Genomic DNA, 16021 nt, shown 5'->3' with positions numbered 1-16021 from the left:
GACAGAGCACCTCTCAGTTACTGAAGTTCTTCTGCCGTGGCAAAGGAATTCATACTGAGAAAATGTTCTGGTGTAAATCACAGCTATTCCAAGCCAGGAAAATGTCCCACAGATAGCTACCTTACCATCTTTCAGGCAAGTTCTCCATAATTAAGGTATCAATTATAATTTCACAGGCATATTTTATTTTATAAATAAACTGTTTCCATAATTTGAGCTGTGGGAAAGAATGTCTGCGTCAATGCACCAAGCTTTACAGCATGGCAGGTTTTGAACTGAATGCCAGCTCTAAATGTTATAATATGGATTCTAGCATAGAAAAACCAGAAGGAAGACTTTCCCCTCACCCCCAAATTCCCACAAGCCTTCAGAATTTTTTTATTCCTGTCACGGCACCTCCCTGACATCTGCTCTTTGCTGTTCCAGAGCCAAATACAACAAATTTAAGTCAATCTGCTGCTAAACACAACAAAAGTAAAAACTGCAGCCTCTATTAAATGGAGAGAAAAGGACATTTCAGTGGGAATGAGCAAAAGCCGACTCTGTAGTCTTTTTCTGCTGAACACTCCTTTTGATGCTTTCATCACTGAGTTTTATAATTGAGTTTGATAGACACTGAAAGCAAACAGTTTCCAGGACTTGAACCATGCCAAGAGAAAAGACTGGCAGAGCAACAAGCATGCTCATTTAATTAAGATACCCCCACTGCTATTTTTATGACTTTTTACATACTTGCTGGGAGTTGGCTGGGTGACACAGGAGGCCAGCGTTAGCTCATCTCACCCTCCCTAAATATTCCATCACTCCAGGTACAGAACAAACTTGTGTACTGACTTGGATTAAATGACTGCAGAAACACCTACTTAATGCATGAGCCCAGGCAACAAAAAAATCAAAGCTGAACAGAACAGTGTCTCACTAGTGGCAAGTCACAAAAGCAACTGCCTTACATAAGTTCTTTCCAGATTGATGAGGACCCTGATGTTAATTCACAAAACCTCTTCTTTAATGTCCCCATCTACATGAAAAGCAAATTAAATCAGTGGATATCAAGGGAACTAGACATAGTTCCTAGTGGGTATGTCACCTAGATATAACCTCATACAGGGAAAGGGAGCAAACAAATTAGTGAGACACCATAACCATTTCTCCCATAAACAAACTAGGGATAGACTTAATTCCTTTACTGCCACCATCAATATGTAGTTTTCAGATAAGCTTTATTAAAAATCATGGTGGAGATAATCTTTTAAGTGAGAAAAAGCTAAGGGATTACTTCTTTCAGGAGAAAAGGTAACCTGAGCCTGTGTAAATATTCTTGCACTCTTACCCAATTTCTATTAAAATTTTCCGAAATTAATATTATCCCTAGGCTGCAAAGCTCAGTCTTACCAATTTATTACAAAATATATCCTTTCTCAACTTTCTTTCTCAGTTTGCCACCCTAATTTCATAGAATGTCTCCTTACTCTTATAGCATGAACCAACAAAACAAAAGCTTTTGAATTACTTCTCTCAAATCATTCATCATTCTGTGTACTTCTGTTATACTTCTCAATATGCACTTCTGAAGCCTTCCAAAGGCTAAACAATCTTTTTTTTTCCCCAATTTCTCTTTATAAAAGCAATGTGCCAAGACATTGTTTGGGGCTGGGTAGTCTTTGCTTTGCTGTCCTTCAGCATGATTCCTTCCTTGTATCTCACCCACTATAGTCTGCAAATCTTTGTCATCTGCCAACCAGGATATCTTCCCAAAAGGAAAATCCCTTGTTTACAGGCGAACATAAACACACACAAAGCAAAGGTAACTGCCCAGGACGTTTCACCTTCAGGTGTTGAATGAGGCACCAGGTATGTGCAGCACAAGAGCAAGTCTGAAAAGTAACACAGCAGACTTGTCCTTTGAAAAATTCAGACTGTAATAAAAATGATTACTCATAATATATGGAAGACAAGAACATTCAACATCCTGCTTCTCTACCAGAACTATAGAAAACACGTAACATCTCTTCATCGACCTACTAAAATTGCATAAAATATAACAGATACTATATTGCACCTTAGGAAGCACATATCCAGCCAAAACCAAAAAAGTTTCCAAGAACATGGTGCATTTCAAGATCTAAAATCATAACAGCCTATCATGACTTTTCTTTCTAAGTTAAAAAACCAAAAGAATCTAAAGTCTAAGATTTCTTTTCACGATGTCAAACAGTATTGTAAGGTTTGGTTAACATGGCCATTTAGGGAAAAACACAGTAGAGTGATTGACTCAAGTCTGTTCTTAAACACTCTGCTAAAAGAACAAGCTATTTTTGAAAATAAAAAACAGCTGAAGGCATTTGGGTGGTCTCTGAGTCCTGTAACATAGAACAGTTCCTTCCTTCTAAATCCAATACCAATTTATGTTCCTTCTTCAGTAAAGCCTCAAAATCTGTTGATGACATAAGGAATACAACCCACTGAACATCCATTTTATTAATTTAGGACACTTTAGTAGTAGGCTGGTAACTTCTTAGTGCTTGATTCATCATTCACAGGTCACACTTACATACACAACAGAACTATGTAGGTTTCTGTAGACTGATCTTTTCTGATTCCCCAACAGTATCTTGGGGGTTCATACAGTTCTACCTTAGGACAGTGCATAGAATTAGCAGTTGAGGTTGGTTGTTTCAACTTTAAAGCTTTGCTTCCTAAAATCATGGATCCACCTCATTTCTTCACCAACAGTTCCACTATTACTGAGCCGAGCAAGAGCAGAATAAGAAGCTCATGTCTTGGTGTATGTACCACTAGTTCTTTGAAAGGGCAGCCTGATATAAATCTGAGATCACACACACTCACAGACAACTGGCAGGCTACAACCTCACTTAGTGGGGCTAACCAGTCAAGGATCGCCAAAAAACCTACCAAAATTAAGTTCTGTATCATTCAGCAGAAGACTGAAATGCGCTCAAAACTACAAAAAGGAGTAAGAGGAACATCCCTATTTTCTATGGTTCATCCAAAATAACCACAAACATAAGAAAAGCAAAGTGGCAAAGAAGCACAGGTACAACAGAAATTACATCAGTCTAAGCCATAATGTGCCACCATGCAACATTTTCAGAGAGTTGGCCACAGGGAAAGATCCTTAGAAGGAGAGATAAGAGTCCCTTGCAATTGTCCCTTACAACACCTGCTGAACACACCAACAAGTAAGACAACACAGTTGCAAGGGGTTTTTTGTTTGGTTTCTGCTTTTGGGTCACATGAAACCATTACATACTTCCTACAGACATTTCAATACCCATTTACTGGCACCATCGGGCTTTATGCAGAAGACTGAGTATGGGAACATTGCTCTGACTGCTCTGGGACCCAAACTCAACCAAACAGCCAAAAATCTCCTAGGAAGGGTGCCAGAGCAGTTTCTTTCCCCTACAACTACTTTACCTATCAAATTTTCCAAGCTGTTTTTCCATCTCTTCTGCACCTGCTCCTCCTGGCAAATACCCAAGTAAGACACAAGAATACTCCTGCCTCCCCAGTGACCTGCTGTGACAGAGGTTCTCCAGCAAAGCTGAGACAGTCCAGCTCTGAAGCTTTCCTCATCACATGACTTCTTGGCATTAACCATGACACTTTTTCTAAAACAACAATCTTGGGCTTAGATTGTCTAAAAAACAATAAAAGGCTAAGCCACAGAATGGAACAGCACAACACATACACAGAAATTAATAACTTACAACAGCCTCTAAAAGTAAAAGTCACTCTACTCTTTATATGATCCCATGAAAAAAAAATCCCAGCACTCTGCAGAAAAAAAAAAACCAAAAAAAATTACCCACAAATGAAGTAACCACAATGCATTACAATTCTGAAAGATGCACTGAGCTACTTATTACTCTTTTTTCCTTTCCATTTGTGCACCAGTTCCAGATACATAAGCCTGTTCTGGTATCAGGACACCACCCAGCCTCTCTGCAGGCAAGGCTTTCAGTACTGTACAGCCCTCAAAAAGATGTAAGGAAGAAGCAACAATAAAAAGAATAGTTTGCAGTTTAGGTGAGGAAATTATTCTTTCCTAAAATGGTAAAAGACTGAAGTGACAAACCAAAGATAGTCTGTCCTTAATTTATGCACTTTCACATACTTGTTCAATACACGGTTCAGTTCTACCACAGTTGGGTTTATGGTGTTTTGATTACATTCTTGATATTAACTGGAAGAATTATGACATTATGACCTATTGCTACACAAACCATGATAACATTTGCTACAACATTTACACTATAAATATCCATGAAAGCAGTCCTTTAAAAACAGTAATACTTGAATATTACTTAAACTAAGTTTAACCAGCTTATAAAGGAGCAACCAACACCTGCAAATATAGTACTACAATATAGTAAGTCAAACTCACACTCAATTAGCAAATATCACATGAAGAATAGCATGGTTTCTACCCAGTTGTTCTGTGTTTTCATGAAATGTGACAAGACCAACAGTAATACAGGGCAAATACAATACAAAGACAACAGCATTCTCCAAATGCCATTTTAAGTTAACAGTAAGAATCTCTTTCTTACACTAGCAAAATAATGAAATAAAAAAATTATCACAACTTTTTTTTCAAAAGTTAAAAAAAAACCTGTGGCATATACATTCTTTTTAGATGTCACATTGTGAAGAATTCTGCAATTCATTCAACTTTGATAACAAGAAACTGCAAATATACTTCATGAGAAAGAGCTCAGCTATTACTCAAGCATTGCCATTCTCTTATTTGCCAATGTTAGTCTTGGAAAAATATGTGTTCATGTTTTAAATTTTGTTTAACAACTTTTTTTTAAGTAAAAGCATGTTCTGGACCTCTGCAAGTGAATTATAAAGACAACATGAAGCATTAAGTCTAAGCAGATAAGGACAATGTCTTTACTTCATGAAGATCAAACCATCTTTTCCTGCTGCTGAACCACCAGTATCTTTTATGGAAATTATGAAAACAATGTTTCATTGGAGTACAAACCCAGTGGAGTACACCCTCAATGACGCTGAAGAATCTAAAATTAACAAATTAACAGCAAATAAAGCACAGAGAGAAAATCTGTCTTTGTGTTCAGACAGACACAGAATCAAAAATTAAAATACTCTGTAAGAATATGAACAGAGCCAATGAAACATTTCATCCCTCTTAATTCCTATTTCAAAGAAAAAAAAAACAAACCAAAACAGAAAGTTTCAATATCTCAGGAAATGTGTTTAGCAAAGGACAGAAAATCATATTAAATAAAACAGACAAACATTTTAGAAAGTGGTAAATAAACAAGAATTCTACTAAAACATGTTTACTCTCCATACAACAGCAACTCCTCCAAGGTGTACATACATTAACAGTGCTTTAGAGCAGAAACTGCAATAACAAATATTTGAATAAATATTGCTAAAATAACTAATAAAGTTCACACACTTCTGATTTTACCATGTATTTTTAACATTCTTAAGTTTCATTGTAACTGCAGTAATATTTTTCAGTCAATTTCAGATCAGAGCTCTACATTCAACATTTGGCCATTTCACTTTGACCTTAGAACATCTATCTCATTAGGTGCAAATACATACATAAAACCATCACCACTTTCATATAGAGATTTAAAACTTTAAAATGCTTCCACAAATAAAGTATTACCTCTGCACATAGAAATCCTCCAGACAGCTCAGGTCACAAATGAAGAACACTCCTTCCAGCTAACAGAACATAATCCTTAAGCCTGTACATCAAAAACACACATGTATGACAATCACTACATGTATCCAAGGTTTCATGTGAGAAGCTCAGAAATACCTCACCATAAGCAGTCACTGTCTTGCTAATTCTGGTATTGTCACAAATGAGATGTAGGAAACGTAGGAAAGTTGTATTTTCTTCATCAAATGCTTTGAAAAATATTTTAATTACAAAATTTTAGTTACTCCACAATCTATTTCTTTAACAGCCTGCCCAAAAGCTAAAAAAATTTGAACCCTACAAACAATAGTGGTTTTCTTCTGCTCCTCTAGTTACCATTACCCAAGACTATTTTTAATTAAACACTAAGAATATTAGATTCTTACAAAACAATATTTTAAACATACAATTGTCATAAGTTTTTCTTCTTCCTTTTCCTTTCTGACTTTTGAGACTCTAAGTTGGAAAAATATCCAATTCTTCTAGCTGTTGAAACAGAAAAATTAAACAGTCATCCCTGAAACATATATATACTTTGTTTTCCATAAAAACAGCTTCTAAAAAGATTAACTTAAACTAGTACTAAAAACAACTAGCTATGAGAAGGTTATAAAAATAAAACCAAACCCAAACAAAAAACAGCTCAGTACTTTGGTTGCTGAATAGTTCTGTAGGAAGAAAAAAACTGCACACAACCCACTGTGATCCAAGGGAACTGTGCATTTACCCTGTGTTATCCTCCTCTTTCCTTTTTATTAAGGAATAAGAGGAAAGATCACTTTTAATGGTATATTACCGGTTCAAATAAATAAGTACAAGCCAGGGCTAGACTCTTGACTGAGACTTCAACACACATTAAAAAGTTTAACAAGGTAAGAGTTAGCTTGGAGAGTAAGAAAGGGATTGAGCAAAGGATGTATCATGCCAATTTCAACTCAGGGACAGAACTAGGTAAATCTTTTACTAAAACATGACTTTGGGGCACAACAAATTCAAACAAGCCAATCTTTCATATTGTTTCAAATCTGCCACACTGTGGACATTACCATGGTCTTTCCAAAACTCTCCTATGCTCCTTTCAAGTGCTTCTGGCCTTGTGTTATCTACGCCAGATACATCAGATCACTTGGAACGTGGGATATGTTCATTGTGTCATCAGCAATATACGAAGTTGTAATGGATTCATAGGTGGGCAGGCCTCAGCACCAGCTACACACGAACACTACACCCATTTACTGCATCCATTTCTGCAGCCACAGGACCAAATCCCTTCAGCGCTCAGTTCCTTCCAAACCCTGAGTAGCTCCAGAGGACTGTGCATTGTATCTGTACTTTTATGGAAGCAGCAGCACGGTTGTGAAACATGGCCCAGGTCTCGGAGCCAGGAGCTCAGCGCAGGGCTCTGGCTCACCCTGGCAGGGGCTGCACAGGAGCCAAACGCTGACACAGAACCTGGAGGCACCTGCGGCCACCCCTCACAGGCAACACGCTTTAATGGCCACTGCTCAAAAAACCATGAGCTGGAGAAGTAACTTTTCTGACTTGCAGGAACGTGTAACATACAGCCTTTCTGCAGGTCTTTATTACCGCTGCTAATGCAGTCACATCCTCTCGCTGTTTCCGCGGTCGCAGGGGTGACAACGCCCGGAGCCCGGCTGGCACTACCTGAGACAGGGGCTGTGACACTGCCGGGGCCGGGCTGGGACACCCTCGGGACAGGGGCCGGGACAGTCCCGGGACAGGGGCTGGGAGATCTCGGAGCCGGGCTGGGACACCCCTGGGGCCGGGCTGGGGACACCTCCCGGGGCACGGCTGTGCCACCCCCGGAGCTGGGCCCGGGTGCCAGTGCCGGCTCCGCGCTGCTCCGCTCGGCCGCAGGGCCGTCTACGCCGCTCCCGCGCTCCGGGGGCGGGCCGCGGGCGGGCCCCGCACGCACCTCGGCGGCCCGGAGGACACTGCCGAGCCCTTCCCGCCGCCCGGAGCCCCAGCGGGCGGAGGTGCGGGACCCGCTCTGCTGGACGGGGCGAGTGAAGGGCCTCGTGGGCATGGAGCCTCGGCCAGGGGCGGCTCGGGCCGGGGGAAGGCGCCCGCCCCGCCACCAGCCGCTGCCCCGCCGCTCCGGCTTCCCGGCCCGGCGCCGCCGCCCGGCCCCGCGGGCGGGGCACAGAGCGGGGGCAGCCGCGCCCCGACACCGCCCACCCCCAGCCCGAGCCGCGGCCCCGACGCCGCCGGGGAAGGAACTTACTGAGGCGCCTCCGTGCCGGGTGCCGCCCCCGCGGCGCGGCCGCCGCGTCACCGCCCTGGGAAGGCGCAGGCGCGGGGCGGGCGCGGGTGGGGACGGTGATGGGGCCCGTGGCTGAGCCGCGCTGGGTCTCGGGGGCTGCAGTGCCGGCGCTCGGGGGCTGCAATGCCGCCCCGGGCACCGCCGAGCTGAACGAGGCCTTCCCTTCCCCTCCGGCCGCGGTGCGGGATCCGCGCTCCCAGCCGGGCCCAAATCTGAGTGTCGTCGTGCTGCGGTTGGAGGCGCTGGGATGGGGGGCTCCGGGGGCTGGTTAGAAAAAAGAGTCTCAGGAAAGTACAGGAATTGTTCTGAAAAATGAGCCCAAAGGACGCTAAAGCCCTGGGTCAGGTAGGAGTGCAGAGGGCTGAACGTGAACCTACAGTGTGTCCAGGTGGTATCCTGGACACAATCGAGTGATGTGGCCAGCAGGACCAGGGCAGTAATCGCCCTCCATTTAATGGATAAGGGAAAGGCTGTGGATGTGTTTACCTGGACTTCAGTAAGGTCTTTGACACAATTTCCCACATATTGTGGAGAAACTGGCTGCTCACAGCTTCACCAGGGCTGTGCTTTGCTGGGTTGAAAACTGTCCAGGTAGCAGGGCCCAGGGAGTGTTGGTGAATGGAGTTACATCCAGCTGGCAGCCGGTCACCAGTGGTGTTCCCCAGGGCCCAGTGCTGGGACCAGTCCGGTTTAATACTAATCTTTATCAATGGTCTGAATGAGGCAGTTGAGAGCACCCTCATTCAGTTTTGGACACACCAAGTTGGGTGGGAGTGTTGTGCTGCTGGAGAGCAGGAAGGCTCTGCAGAGGGATCTGGACAGGCTGGATCGATGGGCTGAAGCCAATGGTATGAGGCAAAGTGCTGAGTTCTGCACTTGGGTCAAATAACTCCAGGTTTGGGATGAGCAGCTGGAAAGCAGCCTGGAGGAAGAGGACCTGGGGGTGTTGGTTGACAGCAGCTGAACATGAGCCAGCAGAGTGCCCCAGGTGCGCATCAGTCATTTTTGCCAACTAATGAGCAATAGGATGGTTGTGCCAGGGGAGGTTTAGATTGGATATTATGAAAAAATTTATTCACTGACAGGGTTGTCAAGAACTGGAACAGGCTGCCCAGGGACGTGATGGAGTCACCATCCCTGGAGGTGTTTAAAAAACATGTAGACGTGGCAATTAGGGACATGGTTTAGTGGCGGATTTGGCAGTGCTGAGTTAATAGTTGGAATCAATGATCTTAAGGGTCTTTCCCAGTCTAAATGTGATTCTATGAAAAGCAAAATGGAAGTTTGACAGAAATAAGATAATACAGGATTTAAGAGGGAAGGATAAAGGGAGAAATGATATGAGCAGGAGAGAGAGGTGACAAGGTGAAGAAGGAGGAAGGGAACTGTAGACTATGTAAGTGAGAAAAGGGAAACAACATTCAGGAAAAAACCTCCAACATTTTTCTTTTTCTTCTCTTAACTATCTCTTTTATCACAGAGATGATCCTTCTGGGGAAGAAAAGGACTTCTGTCTTCACCACTTTAAAGATTATTGGGTGTTGGGGCCTCCTCGTTTTCCAGTTTTATCCTGTGTTGCGGGACTGTCTCCATCTTCCCAACCTCCTTTTGTGTGTGCTGTGCCAGGACACCCCCATCTCCTGTGAGCCTGCACTCAGCATGGCTTTCTACTGTAGCCCTTTGGTGGAAAAAGTGGGTGACGGGGCTTTTTGAACTCAGGTTTCATGAAAATAAATGTGAATTAGCCTTAGTGATTCTGAACATAAACACAATTTTGTGAATGCAGCAACTGCATCTTGGCAAATGAAATTTGTGGTGATAAACCAGGCAGACTGGCCCGGAGTAATTTCAGAACCAAGGTACATTATGATACGATGCTTTCCTTCAGTCATGTGTTCCACTTGAAAGCTCTGTATCTGAAATAACTCTTCTAGTGCTTCAGAATACTTCATTTAAAAGTCATTGACAGTTTCAACAGGAACTGAAGTTTAAAAATAATCATACTTATTCTTCACCTTTTTGTACCTACTAAAGCTGAAGTGGTTTGCAGTTACAGAACTTAAAAAATGCAGTTAATTTGAAAGTGAGTCCTACAAATGGTCTTAATTATAATTCGTTTTGAAGTCATACAAGTCTTAACTATTACTTAAGCAAAACTATTACTATATTCAGTATGTGTACTGCCCTTCTCAACCACAAATCTGGCTTAATTACCACACAATGATTCTTGGCATATTACAAGCCACTTGGAGAGATGCAAAGTACTCATTCTGATGTGCACATATGTTTGTACCTTTACCATCTATTAGTTTTCATTTAAAAATAAAATGCTACAATGGTCTTATATAAGCTTCCATTATAGACTGTTTTCAGTATTCACAGAAAATAAGAGTAATTTCTAATACAGGGTGTATTAATTTTCCTCAAGCTTCACGTCATGATAAACTGTAGAAACTTTGTACCAGTGGTAATCAGTGTTGATCTGGAATACCAAGTTTTGAAACACTGGGGAAAAAACTCATTGTGACTTGTTGACAGAAATATTTTGTGTGGAGTAGCCCCTCAACATTCATAGTTATGATATAATGAAGTACTGTTTCTTGACTATTTTTCAAAACTGTATCACTGTCTCAATTCTGTTTTACAGACTTTTGTGAAGGACTTTTTCTTAAAAGCAAGTAATAGAATGAGTTTCTGGTTAGAATTGAAAGTAAGAAGAACTTAGTAAGCAATGAACAATTAATACCGTAGGTAAAAAGGAAAGCTGTGATGTCTCTTTTTCCAACCTACAGTGGAAAAAGATCTACTATTTTAAAGATTATGTTGGTAATTATTTAGAAGAATGGTAGTGTACTATCAGATAGAATAAACTGGACAGTATACATACATGATTGGGAATTTTATGACGTACTGTATTTTAATGTGCTACTTAGTAGTTTAGGGTAATAAACTGGCTAAAAAAAGTCCAGAGTTGCAAAGCTGACTTTTTTTTTTTTATTTAGCAATGTGGTGTATTTTCAGAATTAAATCAATAGAGGCATTTGCACAGCAGTGCTTTTGCCATCTGTCAGCACAAGTGGAAATGCCAATACATGGTAATAAAGGGGTGAACCACTGTCTTCTGTGGTGCTGTGGACTGAAGCCTTTACCGGGAGAACAGCATCAACAGACAACTGTAATCCTTCCCACCTTCCCATAATCCATGAAGTTTTAGAACATTAATCGTTAGCCTGCTATTTTCTCTTGCACCTTAGTGTACATGGAGGAATTTTACTTCACAGTTAGAGAAAATCCACCCACATGCAATAAGGTATTACTGCATAATACTAGTTTGCTTTAGACCAGGCAGAGATTCATTTATGTCAGTGTTCATTTAGATACTTAAGTCTGGAGTACTTCAGCAGCCTTGGAGAATACCGTGGTGTTTTAAAGGTGATGAAGGTATTTACATTCACTGCAGTAGAGTATGAACTCAAAGAAACTAGGGAACTTGGGTAACACGAAACACAAGCTTTGAAAAACCTCTTCTAACAGACTTCTCTGACTTCCTTACAGATTAGGCCTCCTGCTGATTATTTGTACCTGTTGAATATATAAGATATTTAAGCTTCAATAACTGCACCTCAGTTCACCTACCTTTGAAACACCAATGGTAATTCTGACTTAAATATTGTGAAGATACATTAATAAATATGAGCAAAACTCTTTGAAGTTGAAAAATATAATGAGATTTCAGTACATTCCTTTTTGTTGTGATTAACCTGTCAAACCCTTAAATGCTGAAACATTGCTCTTGGAAAAAAAACAGGAGAAATGCCAATTAAGATAATAAAGAAGCCAAGATCCAGATCAAATGAACAGAACAAGCAAATAAAATAAATATGGGGAAAAAATCCAAGGGACAGAGTGGAACTAAAAACACATAGCTCAGAAAAATTATAAGAAAATCTGAAACAAATGCTGCTGGCAAATGGAAGGGCAATTTGTATGCTACTAAGAAACACCTTTGCAGAAGATTTGGAGTGAATGTGTATTAAGATCATATGCCAGAGAAGTCTGGGCAGCAGTTTATGTCACAAAGTCTCAAATGGATCAGTGGTGCCCTGTAAGTTCCTGTTTCATCTCCTGTGACTAAGAGGAGCCTATGGCAACCTGCTCAAATATGTGAGTCCCAGCTCTTCGGGGTCAGGGGATGGCTGATTGGAAGTTTTCTTGGAACAGACTGGACTGGACAAGAAGTCAGATTGGGCAAAGGCCTGTAAGTGGGACAAGATAGACTTATAGAAGTAGGTAGAAGGAGGGAGGTTCAAATTTAGGGACAAGTAGAATAATCTTGCACACAAGAACACATTCCAAATCCTGGAATGGATCCAAGATAATTAATTTTAGTATTTCCCCTTACAATAATATATATTTGCAGATTAAAGGTCAAAAGCATATAGCTTCATTTGCACAGAAGATGAGAATCCGTCACTGCTGGTGGTCAGCCAAGGAGTCAAAACAACAGCGCTCCATATGGTGGATCACCCACCTGGCCATAAGGAAAACAAATACACAGTAATTGTTTATTTTGTGAGCCTCTTGTTCTTGGTTGGTTGGTTGGTTGGTTTATTTAAAGGTGGACACATATAACTAAGAACTGTGTCTTCATCAAGAACACAAAAGCCAAAATAAGGCTGGTTGGTATTTCCTAAATTCTCAGGGTGTGATTTCTCAACCCCCTAATATTCTTTCAACATAGCTTCTGTGTTGTGATATGGGGAAGGACAGAATTTATGTCCTTTATTATTGCTTCATAGAAGAGACTAGGAACATATTTTAAGTATTTATTATCCTTCTTTTGAGGTGACACTTTCAAAAGCTTCTAAGAAATCACAAAGTAAGAAAAATCCCTCTTTGAACTGATTTTGTACCAGCTTAGGATGACTGATTTTTCGAAGACAGCAATAGATTTCAGCAACATGAAAGCCTTGACTGGTGATGCCAAATAAAAATTATTTTTAAAAACCCACAAGCTGCTTGTTCTAAAGTTTTCGTTTTATGCCCAACAAGTTGATCTCTGTCCTTCAAGGTAATAAAATACTATGACAAGCCAAGAACACATAGTTCTTGTCTCTTTTTTTGTTTTTCTTAGTGAGAAGCCAAGGAAACGCACATGGCTGAGAACCTGCAGGTTTGCAAGCAGGAAGAGCAAACTCCCTTCTTTCAGCATCACAAAATATTTTCTACTACTTCTGTGAACTAAAAAGCCCCTACAAAGACCTAGAGCATTGGGAAGCATTAAAAAAAGCTGATTTTTTGAAAATGGAAATAAAAGAGAATTATGTAAATAAAATAATTTTTAAATGGGAGAACAGAAAAAACAAAATTATACTTAAAAATATGGGGGAAATAAGCTTTTGCAGGCAAAATAAAGAGGGGGAAATGAAACTGAATATAAGCACAAAATTAAATGGGAAGGACAGAAATGAGTGATTCAGAAATAATGAAGATACTCTTTCATATCCATTTGGAAAGAAATATCCATAAAGGATGGACAACTTAGAAGTAACAAAAGGTTTATAAAAATAGCTGTTCCTAAAAAGCAGTCAAGAAAACATTTGAAAAATATGCAGAATTGTAAGTCCATCAGCCAGCCCAGCTGCTGTGCATCCTAAGGGATAATAGGTATTTGCTATGAAACTTCCTATAGCACTGTCAATGAAGCCTGAAAAGAAGGACAAATACTAGAAGACTGAAAAAAATTAAGTATGGCCTCTCTTTTTGAAGAAAGCATAGAATGACCTTTGCAAATCCAATCCAGGAGCTTATACTTGACTACTATGTATCTGATTCTAGAAATGCTGTGTAGCAAGAGGATGCTGTGTTTCAGAGAGAAGGATGTAATTATTTTAGTTAGAACTTTGAGTTAGTTCATGAAGGCACTATGCTGACAATGAAAAGATGCTTCATAAAAATAAACCTTTAAATGAAATCTACAGCTCACAGAGAGACCTCTCTAGGCAGGGACTAAAGCAGGAACCTTGCACACACAGCCCTCCTTTTAACACCTGATGATCTTGGCACAGGAGCTATTGGCTTTCCAGATGGTTTATTATGTATTTGCATAAAAATCTTTTTGTGATTGTGTGCTTTGCAGTATGTCTGTGCTGTAATACAAGGGAAGGCCTCTCTGTGTTTCAGTTTCATAAGGCAGAAGACTTGCTCATTTGGTCTTCACTTCTGGCAGGTGATTGTCCCAGGATACAGTTTGCACAGGATATTCAGGGAGCGCAAAGGTGGGATACTTGCAGCACTCTAGCAGAGCTGCAGAGTTGAGGGTGAGCAAATTGCTCTTGCTTCACAACATAGACCATTGGTTTTAATGAAAATTACAAGCTGGTTTTAAATCATCTAGTGGATCTCTGCAAAATCTATGGGAATGGGATGTGTGGGAGACTGGACTGAATTTTCATTATTTCAGTCTCAAGAAATTTAAAATGATTCTTTAATACCTCTTAAGGCAGTTCTTAGTTGCTATTTTCTTTCTTTCATTTCAAAGAAACAATTTGAATATTTTACCTGTATGACACCTAGCAAGCAAGAAAACTGTATTCTCCTCCTGAAGGGCACTGAGGCAAAGCAGCCTTAATGTTATTGCAAGATTTCTCAGGGAATCCCAGCCAGTCTGTTCTGCCCACACTGCTAAATAAGATGGAGGCTCCTGTTAGAGACAAACCATATAGGAAAAGGATCCTGCTGTGGAGAAGCTGAGTGTCACTGAGCTGTTGGCAGTCTTCTATGGAAAGTTGGTTTTGTTTGTTTTTTCTTGTCTAGTCTATATAATATATATTTAAAGTTGTGTTTGTTGTTGTTTTCTTTTACCATTACTGGGAATCTGTTATTTCTACATCCCTTGTCTTTAGTGTACTTCACGACACAAGAGAGTTCTAAATATATCTAAATTTATTTGGTAGACTTCTGTGTTTATACAGTTCCCACTGAAAGTGAGGTCACTGAACCAGAGAACTGACTCTCCAACTGGTTCTCAAACCCCTGTAGCATCTCACTGTCATTCTTGGCACATGAAGCGTGACCTCTTGTCCCACAGTGGCAAGGCATATTACCAAGAGGTTTTATCATAGTCTTTCTCCACATTTAATTAGTAATATTTTTTTCACAGCAGTGCATCTACCTGGCAGTTTTACTTTTTGTTTCCATTAATAACTCTATGGGGTACAGACAGAAGTTGAGAAATGAAACATCCTTGTAAACACTTGCATTTCTGGGAAAATACAGCATGGAATAAAAACCTGAAAATTATACTCACATTTTATGCCCTACTATTCCCCAAATGAATTTAAAAAAATCATGGGAACCACCTTTGGTCACAATGAAGTATCATGTGTTGAAACCTCATCACATCGACACATCACCAGCTAAGTTTAGAGTAAACTTCTGGATGCAATCAAGTAACCCATGGCCTTGGCAAAGATCTAACTTGAAGTCTCATGGGAAAATAATTTCTGGCTCTTAATTTAAGGCAAGGCCAAAAGAATCGAGCCCTGAAACTCCTACAGTTAAAACCCAGAAATCTCATTTTGATTTGAATAGTGAGCTTCTCTGTTGGTAGCAGGTATGTGCATAAGAGTTAGTGAGGCACAGATCTCCTGCTACTTTGCTCTTAATGTGGAAAAATCAATCACGCTCTTTAAACAGCAGACTTCAGATGAAACACGCAGTGCTCAATGGTTGTGAAAAGGCTTTATTTCCAAGACTTTGATATGAAGGGGAAGTTAAACAGAATTTTAACCTTTTTTGTGAGTACTTTTGAAGTGACTGAAGATCTGATTTTCATTTGCATCAAGGCTTCTGCATTAAGCTTGAAGAACCTTAAATGGGCATAAGCTGTAATTAGGACCTAGTCCCCTGTCTCTCCTAGCTTAAGGTATGTAACAACTCTAAATCTTTAATGTCTATGGATGCAGCTCCAGGGGAGAACCTCTGATGTCCAGAGATTCAACTCTAGGGAATAGTGGCAGCCT

At 40.5% G+C, this 16021-nt stretch overlaps 1 protein-coding gene across 6 annotated transcripts in view; it reads right to left on the bottom strand.

The window, feature by feature from the left end:
- Nucleotides 1-8005, bottom strand: part of ZNF438 (zinc finger protein 438) — a 47739-nt gene extending 39734 nt beyond the window's left edge. For 2 of the 6 annotated variants that reach the window (XM_071559983.1, XM_071559990.1), the window contains exons 1-2: nt 7959-8005; nt 5675-5756 (exon numbers count right to left, since the gene is read on the bottom strand). Coding sequence is in view for 1 of the 6 variants with exons in the window: in XM_071559991.1 (XP_071416092.1) it covers nt 5675-5684 (10 nt within the window). In the remaining 5 variants the exon portion in view is untranslated. Of the gene's footprint in view, nt 1-5674; nt 5757-6120; nt 6200-7276; nt 7323-7378; nt 7474-7958 lie in introns of those variants that run through there. The other 4 variants (XM_071559984.1, XM_071559985.1, XM_071559986.1 and 1 more) reach the window with 4 other exon arrangements.
- Nucleotides 8006-16021: the final 8016 nt, after the last annotated feature.

This window comes from Pithys albifrons, chromosome 7, assembly GCF_047495875.1.
Source record: "Pithys albifrons albifrons isolate INPA30051 chromosome 7, PitAlb_v1, whole genome shotgun sequence".
Taxonomy (NCBI): domain Eukaryota; kingdom Metazoa; phylum Chordata; class Aves; order Passeriformes; family Thamnophilidae; genus Pithys; species Pithys albifrons.
Note: the sequence above shows the minus strand (reverse complement) of the source record. Positions and strands in the feature narration are given on the sequence as shown.